This window comes from Cynocephalus volans, chromosome 3, assembly GCF_027409185.1.
Source record: "Cynocephalus volans isolate mCynVol1 chromosome 3, mCynVol1.pri, whole genome shotgun sequence".
NCBI lineage: Eukaryota > Metazoa > Chordata > Mammalia > Dermoptera > Cynocephalidae > Cynocephalus > Cynocephalus volans.
In genome coordinates this window covers 79642041-79655400 of record NC_084462.1, presented here as the reverse complement: position 1 = coordinate 79655400, position 13360 = coordinate 79642041, and the positions used below count along the sequence as shown (strand labels likewise).

Genomic DNA, 13360 nt, shown 5'->3' with positions numbered 1-13360 from the left:
TGGCCAGTTCTAGAAATAATTTACCTGTCATGTAGGGACTATTTTACATTATTTGGAATAGGTTTTTTGGTTTTTTCTACAGTAGCTAACTAAAGATTGTCTAACTTTCTTAATCAAGTTGTACTTAGATTTTTCAAACCAATGATTACTCTTGGTTTTGTACTTTAGAAAAAAAGGGGTTTTCTTAGTAAATTCCATCCAGAATTCAGTTTTGCCCCTGCTGATGCTTTCATCAGATAAAGTTACAACTGACAAAACTAAGATGACTTTATTAAAATAAATGCATTTTCTAATTTCCTTTGCAAGAAACATGAAGCTCTTTCAAAATACTTATCTAATATCTTCATACTGCTAGCTTAATAGCTCCACCAATTATTACTCACACTGAGTTTTAAAATAAGTTTATTAAAGAATGTTCTTAGAAGGCAACAACTTTTGATTTGTCATTAAAAAAAAGTTACGTTTCTTCATGCTGTATAATAAAGGTAATATAAGAGGTTACAGAGTTACAAGCTTCTTTCTGCTGGAATTCTCTGATAGTATAGCACAGTGTAGTCATTTCAGAAATGTTAGAATAAATAAAAAAAGTCTCTTCTATGCTTCTCTTCAAAAAGCGATGAATAATAACAGAAGATGGCATAAAAAAGCCATTTTTTCCTATTCATTCGGTAGTATTGGAGCCAGTATCTAGGAAACAGAGGAGAAAATAAATTCAAGGAGCAATTTAATTTTAAATGTAAATATTTAAAAAATATCTATAAAAAAGAAAACAGGAACTAGTGATGGTGGTGGTTTGAGGAATTGGGGAAAAGGAGGAGGCAAGGTTGAGAAAAGCTGACTACAGAAATACCTTGAGAACTTCAGAGATAGAAAGACAACGCTTAGATTTCCTTATTTAAGCTAGAAAAAAACCAAGTTGTACTACATTTGGTCTATATAACTGTCATATAACCACATTTCTTTCAGGTCCTTTACTGTCTCAAATTTTAAATCACAAAGAACCATAACATATAATCACAAGAGAACCGTATTTAAAGATACTTCCAGGTGAGAAACATGAAAATTCTAGCTATTGCCACTTTTTCTCCATTTCTATAGTAGGAACTCAATTTCATTTCAGAAAGCTGAATTTTAGAATAAAATGGACTTACTTTATAGCAGCACCTCATTTATCTGCCATCACTGAGGAATAGTATTTTCTTAATTATTGAAACTTACCTCTACCTGTAAATGCCAAATCATTTATATTTCAATTTTGGAAAGAAAAATCTCTAAGATTCCATTCTTTTCTGAAGATACAGAGTAAATGGAACACAATCGAAGCTTTTCTTGAGTACTCAACAATTTTTTCATTGAAGATTAATTACTATACTGTGCTGTAAGTGGGAAGCTCCTCAGAAGCCACTGCAATAGATAAGGCTAATTTGCTACTTCTCACCCACTCACTTTTGGAAAAATAAGTAATATTATATCTTTAAGCAAGAGTAACACACTCTAAGGACCACCAGACAGGAGCTCCTATAAGTAAAATACATATTTTTATAGGGACTATGATATTATTGTTTGCTTAGAAGCCTTCTTTACTGACTTTTTGGTTCTTAGCCATGTGTTCATCAAATGACTGAAACTGATACTCTAGCTACTAATTAATCTACATCTGTGCTATCCGATATGGTAACCACTGGCTAGCTACATGTGGCTATTTAAATTAATTCAAATTAACTAATAAAATTAAATATAATTAAAACATTAAGTTCTTCAGTTGCCCTAGCCACGTTTCAAGTGCTCAGTAGTACAACTACTGGAAAATGCAGATGTAGAACATTTCCATCATTATGGAAAGTGCTGGTATACATCACTAACTCATTTTTATACAGGTCTAGGAATTATAAGTTAATTTCCAAATTGTACAGTCTATTGAAAACTTAAAAACCTAAAGGGCTATGAAGATGCTATTAGTTTAAATTATAAGAAAAAAATATAAAAATTATACATTATCTCAAATATAGAAATAATTCCTTCACAGGAATAAAAAAAAAAAAAAAAAAAAAAGACCCCAATACAAAATGACATTGTTTTTGCCTAAAGTTCGTAGAATGATTACTCCTGATTAACATACTGAACAGTACAAGTCATTGTAACATTACTGGTTTCAGAGACTTTCTGACATCTGGCAGAGGCTTTTTAAAAAAAAAAGGGCTGAAGGTATAATTTTATACAGCCATTAAAAATCAGGATTAAGGGCCGGCCCGTGGCTCACTCGGAAGAGTGTGGTGCTAATAACACCAAGTCAAGGGTTAAGATCCCCTTACCGGTCACCTCTAAAAAAAAAAAAACAAAAAAAATCAGGCTTAAGAGAATAGTCCACATATCTTTGAAAAATGATATACTTACAAATGTGTCTATGTGCATACATACATTACTTCAAAAAAATATATGCATAAGGATAGAAATTTACATAATAAAACATTTAAAAATGATGTTATCTCCAGGTGGTGTTAAAGATGTTTTTCTTCTGCGTGCTTTTCTGTATTCTATACATTTCTTCAGTGATTAGATATTTCTTTTGAAATCCAAAATATATAAAACAAAAAACTCAACCTACAATCCAAGAAATGAAGGGTATTACTTCCTACATTTTCTTTCTCTTGCTTCTCAAAACTCTCCTTCCTGGAGAGTGGTAGTCTTTTTAACTGCAGGACTAGCTGCTTTAAACACAAATGGTTCAGATTATAAAGTAAAGGTAAGTATGTATTTAAAATGCAATCAGCAAAAAGGAAATAATTAATCATGGAACAGAAAAGAGATGTATAGCTTCTGAAATATTTAAGGACCTGAATAAGTTCCTAGGTCTGCTGTGGGAAATTCACCTGCACAGACATAACAGATTAGAGAAATGAATATTTACCATTATGACTGGAAGGTTCTTAAGGTTAATTAAGATCTGTTTAAAAGTAATAACTTTTAAAATATAAAATATATTGGTATCCAGCAACATAGAAACCACAAGATAAACATTTCCTTAAAGAAAAGATGGTTGTGAAAAGCCTGATAAACATTTAAAATCTGCAACTGAAACAGGGAAGAAAAGCTTACTAATTTGGTTATTTTCTTCCCCACACAAACTCAATCTGTGTAAGTAGTCTATGGATCATTTAAAACGTAACTGAAGTCAGTAAAGAGGATGGTTTGAGATGTGGAATTCATAATCTAGCTGACATAGAAGCTAGGTATCTACCTGGGAATTGATCATTTGGCCATTTTGCCCCTTAGGCTTTTCAGATAGATAAAGACAAGATTTCAAGTAGCTTGGCTTTTACAGTAATTAGGCAAACACTTACTTTTACCATCACAGGCTACAATTTTCACTTTATCCACTTTAATAAGTTCTGTCACCTCTCTGAATTCAACATCATTCAATACAAAAGTCCACACATTATCGCAGAATCTGTACGTATTTAGAGAGCCCTTTAAAACAAAACATGTAGATATACCATGAAGTCATTTTTTTCCCTCACATTTTTCTCCAAAGCAATTTAAGAGAACTTAAGCTACCAAGTACATAATTGTTAAAACAGTATGTTTAGTGCTTAGCTTGCTTAAGATTTTCCTTAATTTTAATCCTATCTACTTAAAAAAACCACAAAAAACCCTAGATAAATTTGCTAAAGGAACAGTTCAAAATATTTTAGTAAGCAGACTATTTTCAGCACTGTAAAAGAGTCTGCAAATTACTTACCTGAAATATAAAAAGCTGAATGAAAACTTGAATTTGTATTTCTACTGCCCTCATGTGGTTAAATTATAAAAGTTTATTTGAATTTTTATGTAAATACTTTTTTTCCCAGGAATATATACTTGAACATTAAAAGGAAATTATTTTAAGAGTGTGGTGAAAGTCAAGGATAGACACCGAGAGAATACAATCAAAACCTGAGATATACACACATACGAGTATATTCACACATGAAATTTAGTATGCGACATTTAAATGACTACAATCTTCAATTTAGAAAAAAAGTATCAAGCATAAAAATGTGCCCTGAAGTATTATTGTAATAGCAAAAATTGTATTAAATCTAAATGTTGTATTAAGTGAGAATGAATAAGGAGACTGATGGCCATGGATGAACTGGTTAACGAATTTAATAAATATGAGTAATTACTGTGTGCTAGACTATGCTGGGCTTTGAGGATACAATGGTAAACACTGGTCCCTGCTGTCAGTGAGCTTAGCTTAGCAGCGAGATTATTAAAACAAGTAAACATAGTATAACAGTGCTATGAAAGAGTAAGTTACTAGGTTTAATGGGAGTATAGCAAGGGCACTAAAGGGTATGGAGGACGTAAGGCAGAGAAAGCTTTTCTCACAAAGTGAAGTTTAAGATGAGTGCTGAAGAATGGTTGGTTAGTCAAGGAAGAGGTGGGACGATGGAAAGGAAGATAAACACTTGAAATGGGGTAGCAGATTCCAGAAAACAGAATATGTCAGCAGGTCCTAGAGTGAAGGGCATCACAGAGAAACTTGGAAGGCCTTTGTCCCATTCTAATGGTATTGGGTGGTCACTGAAGGATTTTAAACAGAGGAGTCACATAATCAGATTCGCATTTTTGGTAATGACAAGACAAATGGATTAGAGGGGAGTACGACTGGAGGCAGGAAGAACAGCTAAGAAGCTGATGCCTCTTAGGTGGCTTTACCATAGCAGTAGCAAGGGGATCAAGAGAGATGGAGAGACTAATTGAGTTTGAGATATATCTAAGTCATGATGTCCAACAAGCACTTGGAGGGTAGGAGAAAACCTGGGAGCAAGAGCATATGGACTGAAGTCATAGGGTTAAAGAGAACTCAAGTAGGCACAATATATAACCCTAAGGAATAGGAATACCAACAATTAAGGCAGAGACAGAAGTGAACTACAAAGGAGCCTGAGAGTAAGAGGCCAGGGAATAAAAGAAAAGGCAAGGTAGTACAGTTTCAAAGGAAGTATGGGTTAAAAAAAAAAAAAAAAAGGGAATAATCAATAGAATCATAAATTATAAATTAGACTTAACAAAATTAACTTGACGAAAATCACTTATGATATAATATGTCAAGCAATAAGGAAAAAATATATTTTAAATTTAGATCTGCTCCTTTGGTACAGTCTGAGCTTTTGGAAGGCTAAACAGCCAAGCACTAACCTCAGTGTTCACTTCTGGCATCCTGAACTTGTGTGTAATGAGTGTGTAGGTTACTCTCATATCCAACTGATGTTAATTGTGTCAATAATTTGAACAAAGGATGCCACTGGGATTTATGGGTAGCATGTGAATATTTGCTTTCAAATACAAATAACACATTTTAGATGCTTGGAGTAAAAAAATCTACTTACATAATTATATGCTGAAATTCTATTAGTTACATCATAAATGCATATAATTCATTTATTGACAAAGTAAAATGCTATAAAATTTGTGAAAGATTAATTTTATATATAAAATAGTTATTAAATGCTTTCCAATATTTAGATTAAAAGAAATGATTAATAAATTAAGAGTACATTAGCTAGATAACTTTTGAGCCAACCAGTGTTCAAAAACATTTAAACATAAGAGATAATAATATAAATCTAATCTTTTTTAGAATAATTTGGTAAACTAGAATCCCTAACATGAAATAAAATAAACTATACTGTATTTAATTTTTAGTTATTTAAATATCTTGCTTTTTCACTGTCTTAATTTGAAAATCAGAATCAATTTAGTATCTAAAATATAGTATAAGAACTGAAAGAATAACTATATTTTTTAAAGTATTCTTTATATTTAAAAAAAGTTCTTTCTATCAGATAATATTTGGCTTTGGTCAGATACCGTATCTTCAGTGCACCTGTAATAAATTCACGTATTTTTTTTTTTACATGTATCCACAACCAGGAAACACTTTTTTTAAAAGTTAAAACAATACCTTAAAAGTTACATAACACACACTCATTGCAGAAACATCAAAAGATAGATGGAAAAAGGAAACTGTCAGTGCTGTTGGAAGGGCTGTTTTTCGTGATCGTTAAATCTTTTAATGCTTGCTTAATTACTGTTTGAAGCTCAGTATTATAATGTTTAAGTAATTATTTTTATCTGTGGGCAGACATTCTCAAAAACTTACAGTGGCTCATAAGAGGCTAACTATACATACTAATTCAATCTGAATTTTCTCCTTAAAAATTAATTCAGTTCAAGGTCTTTGGTACACATGAGGGTACTTCAAAAAGTTCTGAGAAAGATTTATATTATCTTTCAATTCTATTTTTCCATGAACTTTCTGAAGTACCCTTGTGTATTTTAACTTTTTTATTAATAAATTTCAACACATAATAATTAAAACCTTAGCTCTCATACTCGAGGTCTTTTTTTCCTATAATATTTTCTAAATATTCTCAAACGGAATTAATGCAAGAATTTAAAACAAAAAACAATTTAACACGCTATATAAGATTATTCTCCTAATTTCTGTTTAATCTTACTGCTAGGTCAGCAAAAATTATTATAAATAAAAAAAATTATTTAAATGTGATCTAACAATATGGCTTTGAAAATTAGATATTACCGATGCATTCTCTCTTTTGTCTCAATGTATTGAAATCTTTTGTCTCTGCCATATGCTCCACCAAGCTGAACAAATGCTATTTGCAAACTTTCTGGACTTAAAATTGATGAAGTCTGCTGTAATCCAGCGGGGAGCAGGGTGATAAAAGCCTGAGATAGAGCAGCAGCAGCAGAAGAAAAAAAGTAAGAATAGCAAAGTAAGTCCTGGTCAAGACTAAGTAATTATTTATAACTTCTGGAAAACAGACAAATTTACAAAACGCTATGTAAGAGAAATGCAAATGTCAAATTACCTTTAACTTTAGTTAAAGAGATCCAAATTACAAACCTATAATAATGCAACCTGAAGACTATGCAGGCCTTGAGAACCCTACTGTGTCTGATAAGTAGTCCACCACATTTTCTACATGGGCAAAAGTTTATGTATTAACATGGATCAATTTAGAAATAAAGGAATAGGTGTTGAATGACAAACTAGGTAGATTTCTACATATGGTTATACAAACAAAAACAAACTAATTTTTACAGAATCATTACTGCTAAAAATTCAAGAATCCACTGGGCAAATTTTATAGTCTTAAAGACACAGTTTACTTCAGATAATTTTTCACCATGTGAAACTGATAAGAGACCTATTTATATCGATATAAAATACAAGCAATCAAGCTTTGTATCTCATGAATATTCATAATAAATAAATAATAAAAATAAAAAAATACAAGGAGATTTTATCCCTTCACTAAAATTTAAGTCAAATGGGCCTTGTCTATTTTGTTCACCTCTGTATCCTAGAACAATGCCCTATATGTAATAGGCACTCAAATGTTGAATAAATGATGAATTTTTATGTTTTTCATCAACAAAAACAAAAATAGAAAAACCAAAATACCAAGGTTCTCTTAAATGCAAGGTAACCTCTGTTCTTTTCATACATTGACATATTTTAACCTTTTAACTTCTACATTATGGTATATCTTATAACACAACATAAGCATAAATATTAGATAAATAGGATAACAGCCAAACTTCATTATAGAATATAATGTTACATGACTCCATCAACAGCATAATGTTGTAAAATTATTTCTATTCCACCATGATTATTTTTCAGTGGCCCCTTAATCCAAATTTATCATGAAATTGAGAGTTATTTTGTTCAACTTTGGATGACTGTTCTAAGTATAAAAGACTCAAATGAGACCAAGCTACCAGAATAGTTACCTACCACTATATCAGGTTTTTATAAGTCTGGTAATCATGAAATTTCTAGAAATCTCTCTGTACTTTCCTGGAATAGGTGAAGGCCAGAGTTTGAAAAACATAACTGAACCTTAGGCATTACTCTGCCACTTACCTTTAATCCTGCAGATAATGTTTCAGGTGTTTGAAATCTCAGTAACTCTTCAGGGAAGGTAGCCAAACATACACAGGCTGATTTGTGAAACAATGGAATAAAAATCTAAAACAACTCCGTATCTCACATTTAGTGGATGAACTTAGTAAACAGTTGATTTAAAAGTAAAATATAATTTAGTCATTACAAAACATGTTACAAAATTTGATTAAGCCATCTCTTCCTCTTATGATTAATAAATATGTAGGTGTCCTAAAAAAACACTATTGTAACAACCACTGCTGTAGGCTTCTAGATTTAGGAAAATATCCTTACCCTGAAATTGACTCTGTTCCTGACCCTCTGAGCCAATGCTGAATTTATAGCCTTATCAAACTGAAGGAGAACTTGAAGGGCAAGTTGGGGGGTGATCTGTTGAGACTGAGAAAAAATAAAGGTCATAAATCCTTTTAGGGAAGAACATTAAAGACAAAGTAAATAAAAATACATGATTTATCATTTAAAATTTAACGGAGGTTAACCACAGCCTCTAAAGTAGAATTCCTTATTCTCTTTTCCCATAACTAACAATTAAGAAGCAAAGGCTGAAAATATCTTTTGAACTATCTTGACACAAACAGAACTATGAAAATGAAACATGCACTGATGTTACAAACCCAGAACAAAACTTCACCCATCTTTCCTTCACTGTGTTTGGAAAGAGGTGTTCAACAAATTGAGGGAACCAATTTTCTGATAAACAAAAACCATGGGGTGGCTGGCCGGTTAGCTCAACTGTTTTAGAGCACAGCCTTGTAACACCAAGGTCAAGGGTTCGGTTCCTCATGCTGGCCAGTTGCCAAAAATATATAGATAAATAAAATTTAGGTTCAAAATTTAAGTGCTGCCTGATATGTGAATGACAGTTTGATCATTGGATTTATTTAAAAAAAAAAAAAAAAATAAAAACCATAGGGCCTATATTAAAAAAGACCTTTTAAGTCTTATTGAAGCCCATAAAATATATCAAAACAAATGGAAATACTTAATATGTTCTTAGTTGGGAGATTTATATAAAAAGGTTGATTCTTCTAAAACTGAAATATAAGTTCAAAATTCTAATTTAAATCTCAAAAGACTTTATAAAATTGGACAAAATCATCTTAAAGCTACATAGAACATGCCTTTCTTCCTGGTGTGGGAAGGGGAAAACCAACAATCTCAATTTTTATGTTTAACAGAAATTTTTAAATATTGAGATATACTCAACTATATCATTTGATCATCATATTTTATGTCTTGTTGTCAGGATAGTGTAATAAACAGTAATTTGAGGTTATTCATCCGTCAGTGATACTGACTTGCTGGATTAAATAGTCTGTTTTACCTCATATCTCTTGGCCTGGGATAGGTGATATGACAAGAATTATTTTAGACCTATCTAAGTAAAAATATTTGATTTTCAGTCTCCCACCTGTATGAGCTCATCCAGGCTCTCCTGAAGACTGTTTCCCAAAGTGGTATTTCTGTATAACTGATATGCCATGGCTTAGGAGGAAGAAATTCTTTTTCTTATTCAGGCTTGCATTGATGTCCTAAAAATTTAATAGAAAACTGTTAAAAAAAAAAAGAACATTCTGTAACATTATAAATTCTGTATGTAATATTGTCTATTTCATATATTCTAATATAGAACTATTAGAACTTTTAGTAATTGCAAATTACTATATGGTAATTTTAGAATCACAAGGAATAGTTAAAAATCACTTTTCTAGTTATTTTTCCTGTGATTTTGACATAGGTATTTACATTTTTATACAGTGTAGATGTTATATTTATATATCTTTCTTTCAAAAGTCATTTCTTTCTGACTTAGTCTAGAATTTTCCATATACCATCCTTTTTACTTGCTATTAAATCACGGATAAACACAATATTGTGCTCACATTTGCATACCCACACCTTTACTTCCCTGTTTTCTTAAAATTCAATATTTACAGAGTGCCTACCAAGAGAATAGCACTGTGATAGGTACCAGGGAAAGGAAGATGACTAAAGATATATTCCAAATCATAAAAAATGAATACTCTTGAGAGGGTAACAGACATACAAAAAAAGTTAGATTCAGTATAAAATAAGAGCTGTTATAGAGATATACACAGAATACTACGGAGACTGCCTGTAGACTAAGTGACTTGGCTCAGAAAAGCTTCCTGATTTTTTTCAAGCTAGACTTTAGCTAGCAAAGGAGGAAAGCTCATTCTTGCTTGAGGGCCTTTGCCCTGGCTATTGTTTTTGCTGCGAATGTTCTTCCCAGATACCAGTATAGTTTACTCCTTCATTTTATCCAGATCTGTGCTCAGACATCACCTCATGAGAAAGGCCTTCTGTGATCAACCTATAAAAAGAAGTACTCCCTCCCCCCTTACACTTATTTTCATTCATACCAATAACTAAAGATGATATATATATTCTTATTCTGTTTCCACCTACTAAAATAGATGATCCACGAAGGTCGATACTTTTGCTCAGCTATACAAGGATACTTTAAAAGATAATATGAATTCTTCCATGAACATTCTGAAGACCACTCGTGTATTTACCACCTAGAAAAAAATGTGTGTAGTATATATTCAATAAGTATTTGTTGAGTGAATAAATAACTGGGTGGTATGTCAAAGTGCTAATACCAACTATTAGAAATGTGTCTAAGTATGACACAAAGTTTTCTATTTTACTGAGGACACTGAAGCAAAAAAACCTTCCAGACTCTCACAACCACATCCAACCACCGAGCAATATCTACACACATATACTCTGCCTCTCTGTCACTATAGTTGAATTATACATGCTTTGATATAAATCCAATACTTCTACTTTTGTATCAGGTCCTATTCCCTCTAGTAAACGAGGATAGCATTCTTGCTTTCTAACAATTCATTTTCCCCTTCTTCCTCCCCATCAAATGTCCCCTCTTTACAGATCATTCCTATCGGCAAACAGGACTTCTTCGATCTTAAAAAAAAAAAAAAAAAAAAAAAAAAGCCTTAACTCACTTTCCTCGCCAACCACACTCTATTTCTCTGTTGCCCTTTGCAGTAAAACTCCATAGAGCTATGCGTATTCACTGTCTCCCATTCCTTTTCTTCTCATTTTCTCTTAAACTCTCTCCTAATAGGTTTTTGCCTCCCACACTCTAATGAAACAGGTGGTGAAGGTCACCAATGGCATTGCTAAAGCCAATCCCCACCAGACTAGAACATTTGACACAGCTGATTACTCCCTCCTCTTTGTTAAAGGATCTTTGCTTGGCTTCTGGGACACCACAGTTTTTGGGTTGTCCCCTTAACTCCCTGGTTCATCCTTCTTAATGTCATTTGTTGGTTGATACTCTTCTCCCTGAACTCTTAATGTCTCAAGACATGGTCCTTTGGTCTTCTGCTGCTTTCTGTCTACATCCATTCCTTAGTGACAATGCACTCTCATGGCTTTAAATATCACTGCTGACAATTGCCAAATTCATATACTGGCACAGAACTTCTCACTCCTAGATCTAGCTGCAGCATCTCTACTTGCCTTTCCCATCTCAGTGGAAATAACTCCATATGAGGAGTCTTCAAAAAGTTCATGGAAGGATCCATTTTATCTTTAAATTCAATTTTCCATGAACTTTTAAAAGTACTCTTGTACTTCTACGGGCTTAGCCAAAACTTTTAAAGTCATCGTCCACTCCTCCCTCCAACTCACCCACCACACCCAGTTCCTAGCAAATCCTGTAAGCTCTACCTTCAAAATGCATTCAGACACTAACCATTTCTCACCATCTCCACCTTTATCACCTTGGGCTGAGCCACTATCACTGTCATTTGCAACAGCCTCCTAACTGATTTCCCTGCTTCTACACTTGTCCCCCTACACTCTCATCACAACTCAGAGTCAGTGGGATCTTTTAAAACATGGGTTAGAACATGTTCTCTACTCAAAACCTCCCAGTGTTTCCATCAGTCCTTACAATAATCTAGATACCCATTATCTCTTCAACCTTACCCACTATTCACCCCCGCCCTCATCCCTCTATGGACACACTGGCTTCCTTGCTATTCTTCAAACATGACAGGCACGAGAGCCTTTGTAGTGGGTGTTCTTTCTGCCTAGAATGCTCTTCCCCAGATATTCACATGTCTAACTCTCTTAATTCCTTCAAATCTTTGCTCAAACGATACCTACTCAATGAGGCCTAAACTGACCACCATATTTAAAATACCAATTCCCACCTCTACTCTGGAACTTCCCCATATCCCTTATCTTGCTTAATTTTTTTTTTTGATAACACCATCACCTCCTAACACATATAATGTAATTATATTTATTTTCTACATCGTCCAATAGAATGTAAACTCCACGAGGGCATAAATTTTTGTCAGTTTTGTTCAATGAAGTAAATTGGGCGTCTAGAACAGTATCCGACACATGATAGGAGACAAAAGAAACATTCGTTCAAAAAATGAATGAAGGAAAACATCACTCATGGGGGGGGGGAGGGGCGGAAGGAAGGAGTTAAAGAGCAAGGAGAGGTCCCAGTAGCAATAAAAACTTTACAAAGTACAGAAACTTGTGTAATGCTCCATTTGACAAAAGTCTAAGAGCTATCTAGAAAACAGCTATGTTACATAAACGTTTGTAACAATTCCTCCCACTAATGACATTAGATTCTTAAAAATTCCTCGTGAAGTGCTCAAATCTTTTAGATGTGGTGTCAGCCACAAAAATTTAGTACTCCCTCCTAATTTTCCAGTTTAGAAAATTAAAAGGCTCCAAATTAGGAAGTAAACTAGTCTCAGTCCTTCTTAATTAAACCGCCCAGTTCAACTTTGTTGCTCTGTTGGAGTTCGCATGAAGCAAACTGGAAGGCAGACTTCGAACAAGCGACAAGGCACAGCAATGAGACACTCAAGCAATGGGCTTAAGGAAAGCTCCCCGAAATTCGGCAAAAACCACAAGTCGCTGACCTTGTGCTTTAGGTCATTCACCTCGCTGAAAATACGGCGCTGGGCTGAGGACCTCCCCCAGGTCCGTCCACCTGGCGCCCTGAGGACACCAAGCCTCCAGCGACAGGATGCAATGGACCCCGCCGCTTCGCCTCCCTTCGCCGGTACCGGCCGAGGGCCTTGCCAGCAGCGAAGTCCGTCTCGGGCCGGCCCCAGGCCCTGGCAGCGAAGGGACCGCCACGTCGCCCTCAGAGACAACCGCAGCCCCGGCTCTGGGGGACGGCAAGGAGCGAGGGCCCGCTTTCCTCCCTCACCCCGCCCAGCTCACCCACTACCTGTGGGTAGGCGCTTTCCGCCGCAAAGTGGACAGAAGCGGCGCGGCCAGGAGCCCAGCAGGAGGTGTTTACTGCCCCAGCCACCTCTTCAGCCGCTGCAGAAACCGCAGAGTTGG

General features: G+C 34.3%; 1 protein-coding gene across 4 annotated transcripts; it reads right to left on the bottom strand.

Moving 5' to 3' along the window:
• Nucleotides 1-385: 385 nt before the first annotated feature.
• On the bottom strand, nt 386-13360 carry GTF2A2 (general transcription factor IIA subunit 2). Of its 4 annotated transcripts, XM_063091065.1 has the most exons (6): nt 13245-13360; nt 10415-10527; nt 9396-9516; nt 8258-8362; nt 3342-3468; nt 386-687 (listed from the first exon to the last, which is right to left on the bottom strand). In XM_063091065.1, the coding sequence occupies exons 3-6, from the start codon at nt 9465-9467 to the stop codon at nt 662-664; spliced, it is 330 nt and encodes a 109-aa protein (XP_062947135.1). In that variant the 5' UTR covers nt 9468-9516; nt 10415-10527; nt 13245-13360; the 3' UTR covers nt 386-661. The 4 variants fall into 4 exon arrangements, with proteins under 4 accessions (XP_062947135.1, XP_062947134.1, XP_062947137.1 ...); XM_063091064.1 differs by lacking the exon at nt 10415-10527; XM_063091067.1 differs by lacking the exons at nt 10415-10527; nt 13245-13360 and adding an exon at nt 12931-13229 and having other exon boundaries at nt 9396-9535.